The sequence below is a fragment of the Ranitomeya imitator genome, chromosome 1 (genome assembly GCF_032444005.1).
Source record: "Ranitomeya imitator isolate aRanImi1 chromosome 1, aRanImi1.pri, whole genome shotgun sequence".
Taxonomy (NCBI): Eukaryota; Metazoa; Chordata; class Amphibia; order Anura; family Dendrobatidae; genus Ranitomeya; species Ranitomeya imitator.
In genome coordinates this window covers 770,918,568-770,937,981 of record NC_091282.1, presented here as the reverse complement: position 1 = coordinate 770,937,981, position 19,414 = coordinate 770,918,568, and the positions used below count along the sequence as shown (strand labels likewise).

At 48.3% G+C, this 19,414-nt stretch overlaps 1 protein-coding gene across 5 annotated transcripts in view; it reads left to right on the top strand.

Moving 5' to 3' along the window:
• NRXN3 (neurexin 3) overlaps positions 1 to 19,414 on the top strand; it is a 555,345-nt gene that overhangs the window by 441,391 nt on the left and 94,540 nt on the right. The window contains exon 1 of one of the 5 annotated variants that reach the window (XM_069735760.1): positions 6,302 to 6,545. The exons of the other annotated variants lie outside the window; for them this stretch is intronic. Coding sequence (XP_069591861.1) covers positions 6,386 to 6,545 — 160 coding nt within the window. The 5' untranslated portion in view covers positions 6,302 to 6,385. Of the gene's footprint in view, positions 1 to 6,301; positions 6,546 to 19,414 lie in introns of those variants that run through there. 5 annotated transcript variants of the gene reach the window in all.

Sequence of the window (19,414 nt, the reverse complement as noted above, 5' to 3'; positions counted from 1 at the left end):
CGCTAAAAAAATGCAGCATGTTCATTAATTTTGCGGATTTTTTGCGGATTTCCCACTATATAATGCATTGGGAAATGTCTGGGAAAATCCGCAAAAAAACGCATCAAAAACACGGTAAAAACGCACAAAAAACGCATGCAGACTTTCTTGCAGAAAATTTCAGGTTTTTCTCAGGAAATTTCTGCAAGAAATCCTGAACGTGTGCACATAGCCTTAGGCTATGTGCACACGTAGGAAATGTGGTGCAGAATTTTCTGCACTAAATCTGCATCTCCTGGCAGAATCCGCAGGTGCGTTTTTGATGCGTTTTTTATTCGGTTTTAGGCCATGTTCACACAGTGCGTTTTTTACTGCGGAACCGCAGCGGTTTTGCCGCTGCGGTTCCGCAGCTGTTTTCCATGCAGGGTACATAACAATGTAACCCTATGGAAAACAGTCACTGCTGTGCACATGATCCGGAATTTCGTTTAAAAAGCCGCGCAGAATAGCTGCGGCAAAAAAGAAGGAGCATGTCACTTCTTTTTCCTGAACCGCAGCGGTTCTGCACCCATAGACCTCCATTGTGAGGTCAAAACCGCAGTAAAACCCGCAGATCAAAAATATATCTGCGGGTTTTACTGCGATTTGATGTGCAGAACCGCTGCAGCAGGAAGTGCGGGGGAGCGGGCGGAAGTGCGTGGGCGGAGTGTGGCTGCCCCCCCGTGCTCCGATCCCGCCCCCCGTGCTCCGATGCCCCCCCCCCCCCGTGCTCCGATGCCCCCCCCAGTGCTCCGATGCCCCCCCCCGTGCCCTAATCTCCCCCCCTTATACTTACCCGGCGTCCCGGTGTCCGTCCGGCCGTCTTCTCCCTGGGCGCCGCCATCTTGCAAAATGGCGGGCGCATGCGCAGTGCGCCCGCCGAATCTGCCGGCCGGCAGATTCGCTCCAAAGTGCATTTTGATCACTGAGATATAACCTATCTCAGTGATCAAAATAAAAAAATAGTAAATGACACCCCCCCCACTTTGTCACCCCCATTGGTAGGGACAATAAAAAAATTAAGAATTTTTTTTTTTTTTTTTCACTAAGGTTAGAATAGGGTTAGGGTTAGGGTTAGAAAACTGCATAAAAAAAAAGGATAAAAAAACGCATCAAAAACCGCATCAAAAAAGGACAAAAAAGGACCAAAAAAAGGACCTGCGTTTTCTGCCAAGAGCTGCAGTTTTTTAAAAAAACAGTCCTGAAAAAAAAAGGATGGAAATCCTGAACGTGTGAACATACCCTTAGTGTGTTTTTTGTGCGGAATTGATGCAGATTTTGTGCAGTTTTTACCTCTGCGGATTTCTATTAATGGAGGGGTGCAGAAACGCTGCAGGAACACACAAAAGAAGTGACATGCACTTCTTTGAAATCTGCAGCGTTTCTGCACAGATTTTTCTGCACCATGTGCACAGCTTTTTTTTTCACATTGATGTACATTGTACTGTAAATCACAGTGCAGATCTACAGCGTTTCTGCAGCAGAAAAATCTGCTGCAGATCTGCACTAATTCTGCACTAAATCTGCATCGTGTGCACATACCCTTATTGTTGGAGGCCAGGCTCACAATCTCCATGGTGTTGGTTGGGGTCTGGGCTCTGTGCAGCCGCTCATGTTCCCTCCATGTCTTTATGGATCTCATGCTCTGGGCACCGCCATTGAGAACAGATAAGGGTTTTCCCCAAACTGTTCCCACAGAGCTAATGCTACAATTGTCCATTATGTCTTTCTTGTGCTGAAGATTAAAGGTACCGTCACACTAGACGATATCGCTAGCGATCCGTGACGTTGCAGCGTCCTCGCTAGCGATATCGTCCAGTGTGACAGGCAGCAGCGATCAGGCCCCTGCTGTGCTGTCGCTGGTCGGGGAAGAAAGTCCAGAACTTTATTTGGTCGCTGGACTCCCCGCAGACATCGCTGAATCGGCGTGTGTGACACCGATTCAGCGATGTCTTCACTGGTAACCAGGGTAAACATCGGGTAACTAAGCGCAGGGCCGCGCTTAGTAACCCGATGTTTACCCTGGTTACCATCCTAAAAGTAAAAAAAAACAAACACTACATACTTACCTACCGCTGTCTGTCCCCGGCGCTGTGCTTCTCTGCACTGCTCCTGCACTGGCTGTGAGCGTCGGTCAGCCGGAAAGCAGAGCGGTGACGTCACCGCTCTGCTTTCCGGCCGCTGTGCTCACACAGACAGTACAGGAGGAGTGCAGAGCACAGCGCTGGAGGACAGACGGCTGTAGGTAAGTATGTAGTGTTTGTTTTTTTTTTACTTTTAGGATGGTAACCAGGGTAAACATCGGGTTACTAAGCGCGGCCCTGCGCTTAGTTACCCGATGTTTACCCTGGTTACCGGCATCGTTGGTCGCTGGAGAGCTGTCTGTGTGACAGCTCTCCAGCGACCAAACAGCGACGCTGCAGCGACCCGGATCGTTGTCGGTATCGCTGCAGCGTCGCTAAGTGTGACGGTACCTTAACATTTCCCATGACTGAAGCAGAGGGTCCAAGGTCATCCCCTGATAACAAGTCCATAGCATTATCCTCCACCATATGTAGAGGGGGCACAATGCAATCAGGGGAGGACCGTCCTCCTGGAATACACAAACCCAGAGGCCGGCTTCACACTTGCGAGTTTTACGGATGTAAGAGCGCAGAAACTACGTCCGTAAAACTCGCAAAAAATACGGCACAATTATTCTCTATGCCCCTGCTCCTATCTGCCGTATTTTACTGATCAGTATTATACGGCTTTCTACGGCCGTACAAAATCGCAGCATGCTGCGTTTGTCACCGTACTGCGCAAGAAATACGCCAATGAAAGTCTATGGAAGCGTGAAAAATACGGATTTCACACGGACAAGCAGTATGACTTGCGAGAAATATGCAGCGCTGTTAGAGAGAAAAGCCGGTAATTCAGTGCGGTGTACAGTAAAATCACACTGACAGCTTACAGTAGAATAGGTAGAATAAATGTGTACACATAGAATAGGTATATATATATATATATGTCAGTGAGACACATATATGTATATATATTAATATTTATTCCAGCGCTATACAGCTTGAAAGCCGGTAATTCAATTACCGGCTTTTTCTTTCTCCTTCCTAAAACCCGACATGATTTGAGACATGGTTTACATACAGTAAACCATGTCTTCTCTCCATTTTTTTTGCAGATTCCACACTACTAATGTCAGTAGTGTGTATCTGCAAAATTTGGCCGTTCTAGCTCTTAAAATAAAGGGTTAAATGGCGGAAAAAATTGGCGTGGGCTCCCGCGCAATTTTCTCCGCCAGAGTAGTAAAGCCAGTGACTGAGGGCAGATATTAATAGCCTGGAGAGGGTCCATGGTTATTGGCCCCCCCTGGCTAAAAATATCTGCCCCCAGCCACCCCAGAAAAGGCACATCTGGAAGATGCGCCTATTCTGGCACTTGGCCACTCTCTTCCCATTCCTGTGTAGCGGTGGGATATGGGGTAATGAAGGGTTAATGCCACCTTGCTATTGTAAGGTGACATTAAGCCTAATTAATAATGGAGAGGCGTCAATTATGACACCTATCCATTATTAATCCAACTGAATGAAAGGGTTAAATAAAACACAAACACATTATTTAAAATTATTTTAATGAAATAAAAACAATGGTTGTTGGAGTATTTTATTCTACGGCCAATCCAGTCACTGAAGACCCTCGTTCTGTGAAAGAAAAAACATAATAAACCAACAATATACTTACCCTCCGCAGATCTGTAACGTCCAACGATGTAAATCCTTCTGAAGGGGTTAAAACATTTTGCAGCAAGGAGCTTTGCTAATGCAGGCTGCTCCTCGCTGCAAAACCCCGGGGAATGAGTCTAAATATAGATCAATGAGCTATATTTAGCTTCATTTGTGGTGAGGCGCCCTCTGCTGGATGTTCATAGATCGTGGGAAATTTCCTAGAAAGCTCCCAGATATTTTTAGCCAGGGGGGGGCCAATAACCATGGACCCTCTCCAGGCTATTAATATCTGCCCTCAGTCACTGGCTTTACTACTCTGGCGGAGAAAATTGCGCGGGAGCCCACGCCAATTTTTTCCGCCATTTAACCCTTTATTTTAAGAGCTAGAACGGCCAAATTTTGCAGATACACTCTACTGACATTAGTAGTGTGGAATCTGCAAAAAAAAAGGAGAGAAGACATGGTTTACTGTATGTAAACCATGTCTCAAATCATGTCGGGTTTTAGGAAGGAGAAAGAAAAAGCTGGTAATTGAATTACCGGCTTTCAAGCTGTATAGCGCTAGAAAAAATATTAATATATATACATATATGTGTCTAATGACATATATATATATATATAGACAGTATATATATATTTTTTTTTCTTTTTGGGACACATGGATCATTTCTATAGCGGTATGTTGGTTTTGCAAGCCTGCGAGAAAACCACGCAGTACGGATGCCATACGGATTACATATGGAGGATGCCATGCGCAAAAAACGCTGACACACCCTGCCTACGGAGGAGCTACGGACCACTATTTTCGGGACATTTCAGCGTATTACGGCCGTAATATACGGACCGTATTTTCATACGCTGAGTGTGAAGCCGGCCAGACTCCTCCATCAGACGCAGATAGAGAAGTGCGATCCATCACTGCACAGAACTCGTCTCCTCCTGAGTCCAGTAGTGGTGGCCTTACACCACTCCACCCGATGTTCGACATTGTGCTTGGTGATATACAGCTGCTTACAGCTACTCAGCCATGAAGCTCCTGGTGGACTCTGCAGTTATGGGGTCAGTAGAGTGGTGGTGACATTTCTGCTCCACAGCACTCGCCCCCCCCCCCACTCTGTAACGTTATGGGATCTCCACTTCATGGCTAAGCTGCTGCGGTTCCTGGGCTGCCCCATTCATCTCTGCTCCACTCTCTTTATTTCTGCTTTCTCCCCTATCTCTGCCCCTTCTTTATATCTGCACCCTCCTCTTTATCTCTGCCCCCTCTTTATCTTTGCCTCCCTATTTCTCTGCTCCGCTCTACATTTCTGCTTTTCTTTCTCTGCCCTCTTTATCTTATTATTATTATTCATTATTATTTATTGTTATAGCGCCATTTATTCCATGGCGCTTTACATGTGAGGAGGGGTATACATAATAAAAACAAGTACAATAATCTTAAACAATACAAATCATAACTGGTACAGGAGGAATGAGGACCCTGCCCGCGAAGGCTCACAGTCTACAAGGGATGGGTGAGGATACAGTAGGTGATAGAGCTGGTCGTGCAGCGGTTTGGTCGATCGGTGGTTACTGCAGGTTGTAGGCTTGTCAGAAGAGGTGGGTCTTCAGGTTCTTTTTGAATGTTTCGATGGTAGGTGAGAGTCTGATATGTTGTGGTAGAGGGTTCCAGAGTAGGGGTGATACGCGAGAGAAATCTGGTATACGATTGTGGGAAGAAGAGATAAGACCCCTCTTTATTTCTGCACCTTTCTCTTTGTCTCTGTCCCCTTTTTATCTCTGCTCTCCCTCTTTATGTCAGCCCCCCTCTTTATCTCTGCATCTTTTTATCTCTGCTCTTTACCTCGGCACCCCTCTATATCTATGCAACCCCTCTTTATCTCTGCACCCCCCTTAATCTTTGCTCCCTCTTTTTCTATGCACCCCTTTATCTCTGCACCCCCTCTTTATCTATGCACCCCCTTTATCTCTGCACCCCCTCTTTATCTATGCTCCCCTCTTTATCTCTGCCCCCTCCTTGTCGCTGCCCACTTATTTCTTATCCCTCTCCTTATATGTGCCTCCCTATTTCTCTGCCCGCTCTTTATCTCTGCTCCCCATCTTCACCTCTGCACCCCTTTTTATCTGTACACCCCCTCTTTATCTCTGCTCCCCCTCTTAATCTCTGTCCCTTTTCTCTCTGCACCCCTCTTTATCTCTGCTCCCCTCTTTATCTCTCCTTTTTATCTCTGCCCCTTCTTTATCTCTGCCCACTTATTTCTGATCCCTCTCCTTATCTCTGCCAGCTCTGTAGCTTTTCTCCCCCTCTTTATCTCTGCTCTCTCCTCTTCACCTCTTCACCCCCGTCCTCAGACTACTTTTCTCTCGCTGTCCTTCTTCCTCCAGCGCGGTTCTCTGCCGCCTTTCAGTGCAGCGGACATGAGCGGGTTAATTACGAGCTGTAGTCTCGCCGTTGATTGGTTAGGAGGCGCGCTGCTATTTGCATACCACGCCCAGCGGGCAGTCAGAGCTCCTAAGCTCACCTGAGCGGCGCAGTCCGTGCGGGCACCTGGCTGGTGCAGGAGTTACTGGGCGACATGGAGCCAAGAGCGGGCGGGACGAGGAGCGGACCATGAGCACCGAGCGCCTGGCGCTGCGCTGAGACGATGCGCCCTGGCTGCGCGCTGGCTGCGCTCCCGCTCTGGTCGCTACTGTGGATTTGTGTGCTGAGCGCCTCTGCCCGGACTTACCACGGAGGGAGAGCGCATCACCACCCGGAGCCCGTGTCCATATACCGGACGCCCAGCGCTCTGCGCGGAGGACACGGTGCGTGCAGGAGGGGAGGATGGATAGGTGACCCTGCGGATGGACAGGTGACTGCGGAGGGGGACCCTGCGGATGGACAGGCGACTGCGGAGGGGGACCCTGCGGATGGACAGGCGACTGCGGAGGGGGACCCTGCGGATGGACATGTGACTGCGGAGGGGGACCCTGCGGATGGACAGGTGACTGCGGAGAGGGGACCCTGCGGATGGACAGGTGACTGCGGAGGGGGACCCTGCGGATGGACATGTGACTGCGGAGGGGGACCCTGCGGATGGACAGGTGACTGCGGAGGGGGACCCTGCGGATGGACAGGTGACTGCGGAGGGGGACCCTGCGGATGGACAGGTGACTGCGGAGGGGGACCCTGCGGATGGACATGTGACTGCGGAGGGGGACCCTGCGGATGGACAGGTGACTGCGGAGGGGGACCCTGCGGATGGACATGTGACTGCGGAGGGGGACCCTGCGGATGGACAGGTGACTGCGGAGGGGGACCCTGCGGATGGACAGGTGACTGTGGAGGGGGACCCTGCGGATGGACAGGTGACTGCGGAGGGGGTCCCTTCGGCTGGACAGGTGACTGCGGAGGGGGACCCTGCGGATGGACAGGCGACTGCGGAGAGGGACCCTGCGGGTGGACAGGCGACTGCGGAGAGGGACCCTGCGGGTGGACAGGCGACTGCGGAGAGGGACCCTGCGGGTGGACAGGCGACTGCGGAGAGGGACCCTGCGGGTGGACAGGCGACTGCGGAGAGGGACCCTGCGGGTGGACAGGCGACTGCGGAGAGGGACCCTGCGGGTGGACAGGCGACTGCGGAGAGGGACCCTGCGGGTGGACAGGCGACTGCGGAGAGGGACCCTGCGGGTGGACAGGCGACTGCGGAGAGGGACCCTGCGGGTGGACAGGCGACTGCGGAGAGGGACCCTGCGGGTGGACAGGCGACTGCGGAGAGGGACCCTGCGGGTGGACAGGCGACTGCGGAGAGGGACCCTGCGGGTGGACAGGCGACTGCGGAGAGGGACCCTGCGGGTGGACAGGCGACTGCGGAGAGGGACCCTGCGGGTGGACAGGCGACTGCGGAGAGGGACCCTGCGGGTGGACAGGCGACTGTGGATGGGCTGTGACCTGGTCCTAGCTGTAGTCTCATCCCCTGATGACGCCGCATTGGTTGTGAAACATGTTGGTGGGGGGTTTTGGCGGGCATGTGCTTCAGTTAAAACCGTCCTATATACCTTATAGTGTTGACACCCTGGGGTGTCACTAAGTGATATTTTGGCTGTCTCCTTTACACTATATTTGAATTGTTTGGGCAATATAAGGACAGAATGTTTCAGGTTTACTTTTACTCCACTCTTTTAATTTATAATAAAAGTTAAGTTTTAGGACTTTTATATTGCGGGTTCTTGTTGGGGCGTCCCAAATTGTAAATGACTGTTATATATAACCCTCCTAAGGCCATATTCACACGTTACTGATTTCCCTGCTGTTTTTTCTGCACTAAAAACCGCAGCTCTTGGCAGAAAACGCGGGTGCGTTTTTTGGTGCGTTTTTTGATGCGGTTTTTAGTGCGGTTTTTTTATGCAGTTTTCTCTGCAGATTGTCTGTGTGTTTGCTAGAAAGTTTTTTTGCTAGGAAGTAAGGGTTAAAATGGCTGAAAATACCCTACCCCTACCCCTAACCCTACCCCTAACCTTACCCCTAACCCTACCCCTAGTTCTAACTGTAGTGGGGGGAAAAAAAAAAAATTCTTTATTTTATTATTGTTACTACCTATGGGGGTGATAAAGGGGGGGGGGGGGGGGTCATTTACTTTTTTTTTTATTTTGATCACTGAGGTTATCACAGTGATCAAAATATGCCTGGAACGAATCTGCCGGCCGGCAGATTCGGAGGGCGCACTGCGCATGCGCCCGCCATTTTGGAAGATGGAGGCGCCCAGGGAGAAGACGGACAGACGGACAGACGGACACCGGGAGGCCCGGTAAGTATAAGGGGGGGAGATGAGGGCACGGTGGGGGGGGGGGGATCGGAGTATGGGGGGGTGGGATTGGAGCACGGGGGGACAGCCACACTCCGCCCACGCACTTCCTGCTGCAGCGGTTTCTGCACCACAAACCGCAGAAAACCTGCAGATATTTTTTTTTTCGTCTGCGGGTTTTGCTGCGGGTTTGACCTCACAATGGAGGTCTATGGGTGCAGAACCGCTGCAGTTCCGCACAAAGAATTGACATGGTCCTTCTTTTTTACCGCAGCAATTCAGCGCGGCTTTTTTAGTGAATTTCCGCAATGTGGGCACAGCGGTTCCTGTTTTCCATAGGGTAACATTGTACTGTACCCTGCATGGAAAACAGCTGCGGACCCGCAGCGGCAAAATTGCGGCGGTTCCGCAGTAAAAAACGCATTGTGTGAACATGGCCTAAGCCCTTACAAGAGCGCCACAATTTGTGATATGACGAGATGATAGACAATGATCGTAGTGGATCTGGGGGAAGAGCTGATTACATGGAAAATCTAGTCTGGAGTAATGGAGGTGTGGAAGCGCAGAGATGCTGCTGCACAGGGTACATGTTGGGTGGTGGGGGTACACACAGACATGTAGGTGGGATTCTCCTGGGCTGCTGCACACACTGTACTTTGGGGCAGCGGGCGTTACAGCTATCATTTTGGGGTCTGGTTGAGGCTGATGGATGTACAGTAAGTTTGCCAGCTGTTGTTGCGTCGCTCTGCCATGATTGGCAATGCCCCTGCTTTGCCAGCACTGCTGTGCGCACTGGAGCTGCCCGTGGGCTCGGGAAACTTCTGCTCTGTGCGCTGACACTAATCTCCCTCACACATGGCTGCCTCATAATCTTTGCAGGGCAGTGTGTCTGCTTCTTGCCTTTTCTGCCCCAGAGACCCCCGTGTGTAGTTCTGCAGCGCTCCCATGGAGGTCTGAGGACGCCTCCTCCGCTCTCCCTCCACGGCTTCTTGTCCCCTTCCCTTTTGCAGCTTTGTCCCTTCTCACGGATATTGATGGCGGGTGACGATAGAAAAGCCCACACATCGGCCTCCATTCATATGACTGTGTGGCCAGCGGTGGCCCCAGGAGCTTGCATTCTGAGTATCACCCCTTCTATCTCAACCTCCTTATGATAGAAAGTATCACTCCCATCATCCTTGTACCCAGAAGCTCTCCCTCCAGTAACATTAGTAGTGGGTTGGCTCGGTGAGTAGCAGGTTGGCTCGGTGAGGCGGCTCTGCTCCTGTAGTCCTGACACTGAGCCTGAACCTCTGCTCTGGATCCCGGGGAGCATTGGCCTCCATGTAATTCTCCTCATCTCCTGACCCTATGAATAGAAATGAGCTCAGCGGAGGAGGCGATAAGTGCTCCCCCCTGTGTGGTCCATAATAGACATCCATCAGGCACCAGACATGCCTGCATCTCTGTGCCCCCATTACCTCCCTATGTCTGATCTACATCCCCCTTCTTCACTTTCTGGCGACTCTTTTCCCCGCGCTCTCCTGTCTGCGCAGTTCACACTGGCCTTTTGTTGGCGCTCTCCTTGTATAATCTGCCGCCTCTGTTGATGTCCGGTCATTAGATTCTACTCGTTATGTGTAGATTGCCCCTAGTGCAGTATGTGAAGGGTTAATTTGCTGTGGACAGTGGCGCCCTCCACTGTCAGCTGCCTCCTTTTCGTCAGACTGCTATTTATCCTCTTTGATAGTGACAAGATCATTGCCGTGTGTTCAGTATCGGAGCGGTGAGACTTTCTGCATAATTGATCCTGCTCTGTAATGTCTCCGTGCTGTCAGGATGGATTGGTATCTGCACAGAGGGTTAATGGATGTCACAGGAAATGGACATAAGTGACCCGGAGCAATCATCGGGGGGTCTGGGATCATGACCCATCTGCAGGCGGCAGAAGATCCTCCTGTGGCTGGGGCCGGCCAGCATGGTTAATTGCCTCTGGCGTTTTTTTATTAGGGTCATTGTTGTATAGTCGGGTGTATAACAGGTGGAGGGGGTCAGGGGTGTATAGTGAGGGGTGTATAACTGGGGGGTGAGGGGCGTACAGTGAGGGGTTTGTAACGGGGGTGTATAGTGAGGGTTGTGTAATGGAGGATGGCGGGGTGTATGGTGAGGGGGTGTATGATGGGGTATATAGTGATGGGATGTTTAATGGGGGATGTATAGTTAGGGGGTGTATAGTGAGGGGTGTATAAAGGAGGAGTGGGGGTGACGGGTGTATAGTGATGGAGTGAAAGGTGTATAATGGGGGGGTGTATAGTGATGGGGTGAGGGGTGTATAAAGGAGGGGTGGGGGTGACGGGGTGTATAGTGATGGAATTAATGGTGTATAATGGGGGGTGTAGTGATGGGTGTATAAAGGAGGGGTGAGGGTGATGGGGTGTATAGTGATGGAGTGAAAGGTGCATAATGGGGGGTGTATAGTGATGGGGTGAGGAGTGGGGGTGACGGGGTGTATAGTGATGGAGTGAGGGGTGTATAACTGGGGAGAGTATAGTGATGGGGTGAGGGGTGTATAACTGGGGAGTAGCGGGGTGTATAGTTATGGGGGATGGCGGGTGTATAACTGAGGGTGTATAGTGGTAGGTTGAGGTGTGTGTATAGCGAGGGAGGGACAGTGGTGTGTTTACTGGGGGGTAGCCATGTGGTAATAGAGTAGGGGTCTCCATTATACTATGCAACAGCTTCTATCAATGTCTCATTGTCGATGACGTCTTGCCAGAAGTCTTCACATAATTTATTTCCAGTGGACCGCTAGCCCCTCTGTAGGAGTGCTCGCATGCGTGGACAGCCAGTCCCCCCAAGTGCTCCAGCTGGGATCCCTGAATAATGGGGCCAGCCAGCCACTATAGGCCTGGGACTCGTGCAATGCCTGGCTGTTCAGATGAGCTCTGTGGCTAACATAGGGTCTTCTAGGTGGCCCCGCAGACAATGGATTTGGGGGGGTCAAAGGCAGTAACGCTGGAGAGCGTAGGATCACTGCTGTCACAGGGACACGGCTATTACCGACAGCTCCCTGCAATGTATTTCAGGTTTATGGAGATGGTTTAGAGGCCGTTTCAGATGACTTCATCTTCTCCCACCAGAGGATTCGTAGTGTTGGGTTATACAATATTGAAGCAGTAAATCCAGCGTGGATGACTCTGCTCATCCTCCTCTCCTCCAGGGAGGCTGTGACTGATGTTTCCTCCCAGACCGGCGTGGCTGCGATGCCTCAGACCTGGCGTTCCTCTGTTCCCAGAGGTTCCAGTCCTTACTTTACAATAACGTAGATTTCGGAGCAGATTATCCAATTGTTGCCTCGGCGGTGGAGCAGTCACTGTGCAGCGACAGAGGAGCGCTCCACCTGCTGCCAGCTATCAGTGGGTGGGCTGTCATATAGGAACATCACTTCTAACCTGCCTGCAATCTGTCCACCAGAGAGAGTTACTCTTCAGTATCGGGGGAGTGTGGATAGAAGTGAGTAAGGATAAGGTGAAGCCGAACTTCTCCCTGGAAACAATACAGATGTGTATATTTTATTATTATTTATTTATATAGCACCATTGATTCCATGGTGCTGTACATGAGAAGGGGGTTACATTCAGAATTATATATATCGTTTACAGTAAGCAAACTAACAATTACAGACTGATACAGAGGTGAGAGGACTCTGCCCTTGCGGGCTTACATTCTACAGGATTATGGGGAAGGAGACAGTAGGTTGAGGGTTGCAGGAGCTCCGGTGTTGGTGAGGTGGTAGCTTCGGTAGTGATGAGGAGGCAATATACCTACAGTACTTGAAAAAGTCTTCATACTTCTTGAATTTCTCCACATTATTTCACGTTATACCTGCAAATGTAAATGTATTTAATTGGGATTTTATGTGACACAACATAAAGTATAAAGTATTTGTGACGTTTAAAACCCCTTAATGACCGCCAATACGTCTTTTAACTGACCTGAGATATAAGAGAATAGCCTCCCCATACAGGTGACAATCCAGCCGCTGTCGGCTGTCCACTATAGCTGACAACTTGCTGCATCAGCCATGATCAGTGTTTGCATCGTCCAAATTTGTTTAACCCCTTAGATGCTGCTGTCAATAGTGACTATATCATTATAAATGGCTAACAGAATGTGGGGGCTTCTTCTTTATACCAATTGGTGCCCTCAGATGATGAATGTGTGGTCCTGATGTTTGCCATGGCAATTCACGACCCAATAGCAGCCTTAGAGTCTGACGGCTGTTGTAACCTGTTCAGAAGTTAGAGGCATTTAGGTGGTAAAAATACACATTTTCATTTGTCATGCCACTTTGCATTAATTCCTGAAAAGCACCTGAAGGGTTAATAAACTACCTGACAGCAGTTTTCAGTATGTCAGTGGGTGCTGTTTTTAAAATGGTATCCCGTTTGGAGGTTTCCCAATATATGGGACCCCTAAAGTCACTTCAAACATGGATAGGTCCCTAAAAAAATAAATTTTGTAAATTTCCTGGAAAAAAAACGAAAAATGACTGCTACATTATTAAACCTCCTAAAATGCAAACCAAATAAAATAACATTTTACAAATGGTGCAGATGTAAAGCCAACATGTGGGAAATGTTATTTATTAATGTTTTGCTGTGTTATGACTATCTGTATTAAAGGTATAATCATTCAAAGTTTGAAAACTGCTAATTTTTTAACATTTTTCTAATATTTTTTATAAATAAACACAAAACATAACAACCTAAATTTACCATTACCATAGAGTATAATGTGTCACGAAAAAACAATCTCAAAATCACTGGGATTTGTTGAAGCGTTCCAGAGTTATTACCACATAAAATTACACTGGTCAGATTTCAAAAATTTGGCTCCGTCACTAAGGGGTTAAGGAAATGATACAAGGTATTCTAAATATTTTACAAATATAAATCTGAACAACGTGAGGTTCATATACACATATAGTTGTGTGAAAAAGTGTTTGCCCCTTCCTCATTTCCTTTTCTTTTGCCTGTTTGTCACACTTAAATGTTTCAGATCACCAAACAAATGTAAATATTAGACAACGAGAACACAAGTAATCACAAAATGCAGTTTGTAAATTAAGGTCTTTATTATTAGGAGAAAAAATCCAAATCTACAGGGCCTTGTGTGAAAAAGTGATTGCCCCCTAAACCTCTTAACTGGTTGGGCCCCCCTTAGCAGCAACAACTACACTGCTCCAAAAAATAAAGGGAAAAATAAAATCCCACATCCTAGATATCACTGAATTAAATATTCCAGTTGTAAATCTTTATTCATTACATAGTGGAATGTGTTGAGAACAATAAAACCTAAAAATTCTCAACTAATATCCCGCGGAGGTCTGGAGTTGGAATGATGCTCAAAATCAAAGTGGAAAATAGTTACAGGCTGATCCAACTTCAGTGGAGATGCACAGTAGTGTGTGTGGCCTCCATGTGCCTGTATTACCTCCCTACAATGCCTGGGCATGCTCCTGATGAGGTGGCGGATGGTCTCCTGAGGGATCTCCTCCCAGACCTGGACTAAAGCATCCGCCAACTCATGGACAGTCTGTGGTGCAGCATGACATTGGTGGATGGTGCAAGACATGATGTCCCAGATGTGTTCAATCGGATTCAGGTCTGGGGAACGGGAGGGCCAGTCCATAGCTTCATTGCCTTCATCTTGCAGGAACTGCTGACACACTCCAGCCACACGAGGTCTGGCATTGTCCTGCATTAGGTGGAACACAGGGCCAACCGCACCAGCATATGCTCTCACAAGGGGTCTGATGAGCTCATCTCGGTACCTAATGGCAGTCAGGCTACCTCTGGCGAGCACATGGAGAGCTGTGCGGCCCTCCAGAGAAATACCACCCCACACCATTACTGACCCACTGCCAAACCGGTCATGCTGAAGGATGTTGCAGGCAGCAGATCGCTTTCCACGGTGTCTCCAGACTCTGTCACATCTGTCACATTTGCTCAGTGTGAACCTGCTTTCATCTGCGAAGAGCACAGGTCGCCAGTAGAGAATTTACCAATCCTGGTGTTCTGTGGCAAATGCCAAGCATCCTGCACGGTGATGAGCTGTGAGCACAACCCCCATCTGTGGACCTCGGGCACTCAGACCATCCTCATGGAGTCAGTTTCTAACCCTTTGTGCAGACACATGCACATTTGTGGCCTGCTGGAGGTCATTTTGCAGGGCTCTGGCAGTGCACTTCCTGTTCCTCCTTGCACAAAGGCTGAAGTAGCAGTCCTGCTGCTGGGTTGCTGCCCTCCTATGGCCCCCTCCACGTTTCCTGGTGTACTGGCCTGTCTCCTGGTAGCGCCTCCAGCCTCTGAACACTACGCTGTCAGACACAGCAAACCTTGCCACAGCTTGCATTGATGTGCCATCCTGGATGTGCTGCACTACCTGAGACACTTGTGTGGGTTGTAGAGTCTGTCTCATGCTACCACGAGTGTGAAAGCACAACCAATATTCAAAAGTGACCAAAACATCAGCCAGAAAGCATTGGTACTGAGATGTGGTCCCCACCTGCAGAACCACTCCTTTATTCAGTGTGTCTTGATAATTGCCAATAATTTCCATCTGTTGTCTATTCCATTTGCACAACAGCATGTAAAATTGATTGTCAGTGTTGCTTCCTAAGTGGACAGTTTAATTTTACTTGGAGTTGTATTCTGTTTTTAAGTGTTCCCTTTATTTCTTTGAGCAGTGTATAATTAAATGTTTGAGTCTCTTACAACGCTCTGGAGGAAGTTTGGCCACTTATCATTTTAGAATTGTTGTAATGCAGCCACATTGGAGGGTTTCAGAGCATGATCCGCCTTTTGAAGGGGATTACAGTATCTCAATCGGATTAAGGTCAGGACTTTGACTAGGCTACCCCAAAGTCTGTTTGGTTTTTCTTAAGACATTCAGAGGTGGACTTGCTGGTGTGTTGTCGATCATTGTCCTGCTGCATAACAAAAGTGGTCTTTAACTTGAGGTCACGAACAGATGGCCGGATATTCTCCTTCAGGATTTTTTGGCTGACAGCAGAATTCATGGTTCCAGTTACCACAGCCCCAGACTATCACACTACCTCCACCATATTTTACTGTTGGTATGATGTTTCTTTTCTGAAATGCTGTGTTACTTCTGCACCAGATCTAAGGCTGGGTTCATACTGCGTTGTGTGAACCCGTTTAACGGACTACGTTACACCGCGGCATAACGCGGTGTAGCGCAGTCCGTTAACGCCGCCATTGCTTGCAATGGCGAACGCATCGCTAGCGCACACCCACAATAGGCGTGCGCTAGCGATGTGCCGTCAGTGAGTGACGGACCGGAGACACGGGCTGCAGCGTTTCCGGGTCCGTCACTGCTAGCGCAGATGGAGCTAGCAGATGCTCCATCTGCGCTAGCGCAGTGCCAAAGTCGGCACTTGCGTTAGTGCCGTACGTTTAACGGATTTGTTGAACGGACTGCACAACGCAAGTGTGAACCTAGTCTAATGGACAGACGCCTTCCAAAAAGTTAAACTTTCATCTTGTCAGTCCACAGAGTATTCTCCCAAAAATATGGATTATCATCAAGATGTTTTCTGACAAAACGGAGACGAGCCTTTGTTTTTTTTTTTTTGTTTGTTTGGTTTTTTTTTTGCTCAGCAGTGGTTTTCGTCTTGGAACTCTGGCATGCAGACCATTTTTTGCTGGCATCCCAAAGCTTTAGAAATGGCCTTATAACCTTTTCCAGACCAATAGATCTCTATTACTTTGTTTCTCATTTGTTCCAGAATTTCTTTGGTTTGTGGCATGATGTCTAGCATTTGAGGATCTTTTGTTCTACTTCACTCTGTCAGGGAGGTCCTATTTTAGTGATTTCTTGATTCAGAACAGGTGTGACAGTAATCAGGCCTGGCTGTGGTGATGGACTGTGAACTGTGAACTCAGCTTCCCAAAGATGTGATAAACCACAGTTAATTTATTTTTTAATGGGGTGGGGGCAATCAATTTTTCACACGGTACCCGGTAGGTTTGGATTTTTTTTCCTTTAATAATAAAGACTTTCGTTTAAAAACTGCATTTTGTGTTTGCTCTCTTGTTTATTGATGTAGATGTTTGTTCCTTAAGAAGTGCCAGACAGAAGATTTTCATTCTAAGACTAGCCGAGCACGTGTGGCGGCAGTATCCATGTATCTGGTTGCTCTGCTCTCTTCTCTGACCATAGACGTTCATGCTCCGCTAATCTGGTGGGGTGAGACGCTGCTATCCTCGTCAGGGCCTCTTCACACGCGACATGTTTTTTGTAGACATTTTGGTGATTTCTGGACCTGCAGATATCCAGGTGATTGCCGCTTACACTTCGTTGATCAAATAAATAGGAATGAAATTTGCATCGTGTGAATTTACACACAGACTCTTGTAGCATCTTCTTTCCATCTGAATCGGAGGCTTTATTGTTCTCTGCCGTCATGAGGCATGAGCAGGACATCACATCTCCTCACATTGTCTGCAAATTCTAGTGTCCCCATGTACGGACAGGTTAAGATTATCGACCGGTGACACGTGAGTAATTACACAGGTCTGTGAGGGTAAAATTGTAAAGTAAGAAGTGATGTTTATACTTTCGATCTCAGAAATCAGTAAAAATACAGAGTATATAAAAAAAAAAATTCCCTCACCTGCAGTTTTTCACAAGCTCTGACCTCATTGACTTTTTCTTGCACCGTATATTGACCCCTTTGCGTGACCTTTGACACATGATTTTGGTGTCATTAGATGGGTCAGAAATGAATAGATGCTGTGCTGCGATTGTCTGCTGTGGACAGAGAAGAATTTCTTAACATAGCTTCTAAAGCGTGTGGTGGTGTCCACAGCATCCAATCAGAAGACATCTTTCATGTTACGTCAGCAGCATAAGAACTGAAAACTGCGCTGTAATTGGTTGTTTTGGAAGCAGAGGCAGATTTTCTTTTGGGCACAGTTAAGTGTGGCAGATTAAGCTTCTGTTTCTAACATGATCAAAATGGCTACAAGAAGGTGTCGCAATTCACCCGACAACTTTTATTACATTTGCAGTTGTTTTGTAGTGAAGGAACATTACAGACTTTGTGTGTATTAGTGTAAAACTAGGTGGTCAGGGCAAGTTGTGGGCTCCACAAGTCGCATGTTTGTTTGTGAAGAATAGCTATGACAGTGGTGTGAAGGGAAGAAAGAGCTTTCATTTTGGCTTGTCGATGATTTTGTGGTTCCTTGCAGATCATAGTGATGACTGCTCCTGCTGTACGTGCAACATGGAGGGATTCAACCTGAAAAATAAGCAAATTATATACCCGGACCTCCCATCAGCGAATTCACCCTGTGCCTCTGTAATAGGATGCAGGTACTGAGTGTGTCACCACGGAACAGACAGACCAACAGTTGAGTGGTTTATTAACAGGAATCCTCGCAGGGAGGAAGAAGTGGAATATAACTACCAATATAACAGTGCAAAAATATGGGAATCAAACAGTGTGACAATAGAAAACGGAATTTCTTTGGAAAAGAAAACACTTATCAGTCTGATGAGGACTTGCTTGAAGGATCGTCTTCTCCAACTTAGGTGCCGAGATACAGCGGCACTTGTCGTCCCTCTGTTGTCCGTGGGCTGAGTACTCTGTAGGAACCCCCTGCCTGGGGTTTCGAGAGTTAATGTGGTATACACTGGCTCTGAGTCTTTAACTTTTGCAGCACAGCCTATCCCGGGAAAACGATGGTCAGTCTATTAATAAGTCTCAACAGGAATCAAAGGCTCTGCACTGGTACCGTGGGTACCAGGGGTCACAGTCTCTGCACGGGCCATTGTCTCTGCACGGGTGTCAAGGTGTCCCTCTCCAGTCACAGCAGAGTCTGTTTTATGTACTCACAAGATGCAGGCTTTTTGGGCAATCTCCCTGTAATTGTCCTCTGACCGGGAGCTCTCTCTCTTTCCTGGAGTGCAGCTGCGCCCTGCTCTGACCGCTGCTCACACTGCCCTGACCGCTGCTCTGACCCTTGCGCGCACGCCTTTCCCGCTCTCTGCCCGGCTTCCTTCCTGTCCCAGTCTCTGTCTGCCCCCTGGGGAACCTGTAGCACAGCTCAATGGTTCCAGGCACGGAGCCGAGAAGGTAACCGCCCCCGGACTCTTGTGCTTCACCTCCTTACACATCAAGGTCCAGAAATACCTGTTCCTTCACCTTCTGAGAAAACTGAAGATGCACCTGAAATTCCTTCCATACTTTTCTCAAGACAGTGCTCTAGTGTATTGCAGTGATGTTCATGGGCTGGTGGAAAAATGTAACATTGAGTAAGTTGTGAGCAAGTGGAGACTCTATTGGTTCACCCTAAAAAAAAAAAGTCTGGAAGCTGTGCTACTCCACAATGGCAGCAAGTATACGTCAATGGCATTCTGTGCACTTAAGAAGTTCTGTGTTCTGTGTTCCTTAAGAAGGCCATGAGGATTTAGACTTTATTCTCAAGAAATTTCACTAAGGATGGTCAATATGTGGTGATCTGAAAGTTGTCTTGATGTCCTTGGTCAGCAAGGCGGATACACGAAGTACCCATGCATATTGTGTGAATGGGCCAGGAAAGGACTCCTCACTGTAGCCAAAAAAGTTGACCAACGAGAACATCTGTGCAACCTGGACTAAAGAACATAGTTGTGTAAAGTTAGTTGAGCCCACTGAAGTCTTCCTGCCACCACTCCACAGTAAGCTTGGACTAATGAAGAAGTTTGGGGAAGCTCTATCGAAAGAAGGAGAGACTTTTACATATCTGTGTACCGAGCTTCAGGGACTATCCAAAGCAAAACTGAAGGAAGGCATTTATGTGGGTCCAGATTTTGGGGAAACTCATGAAGGACAATGTATTC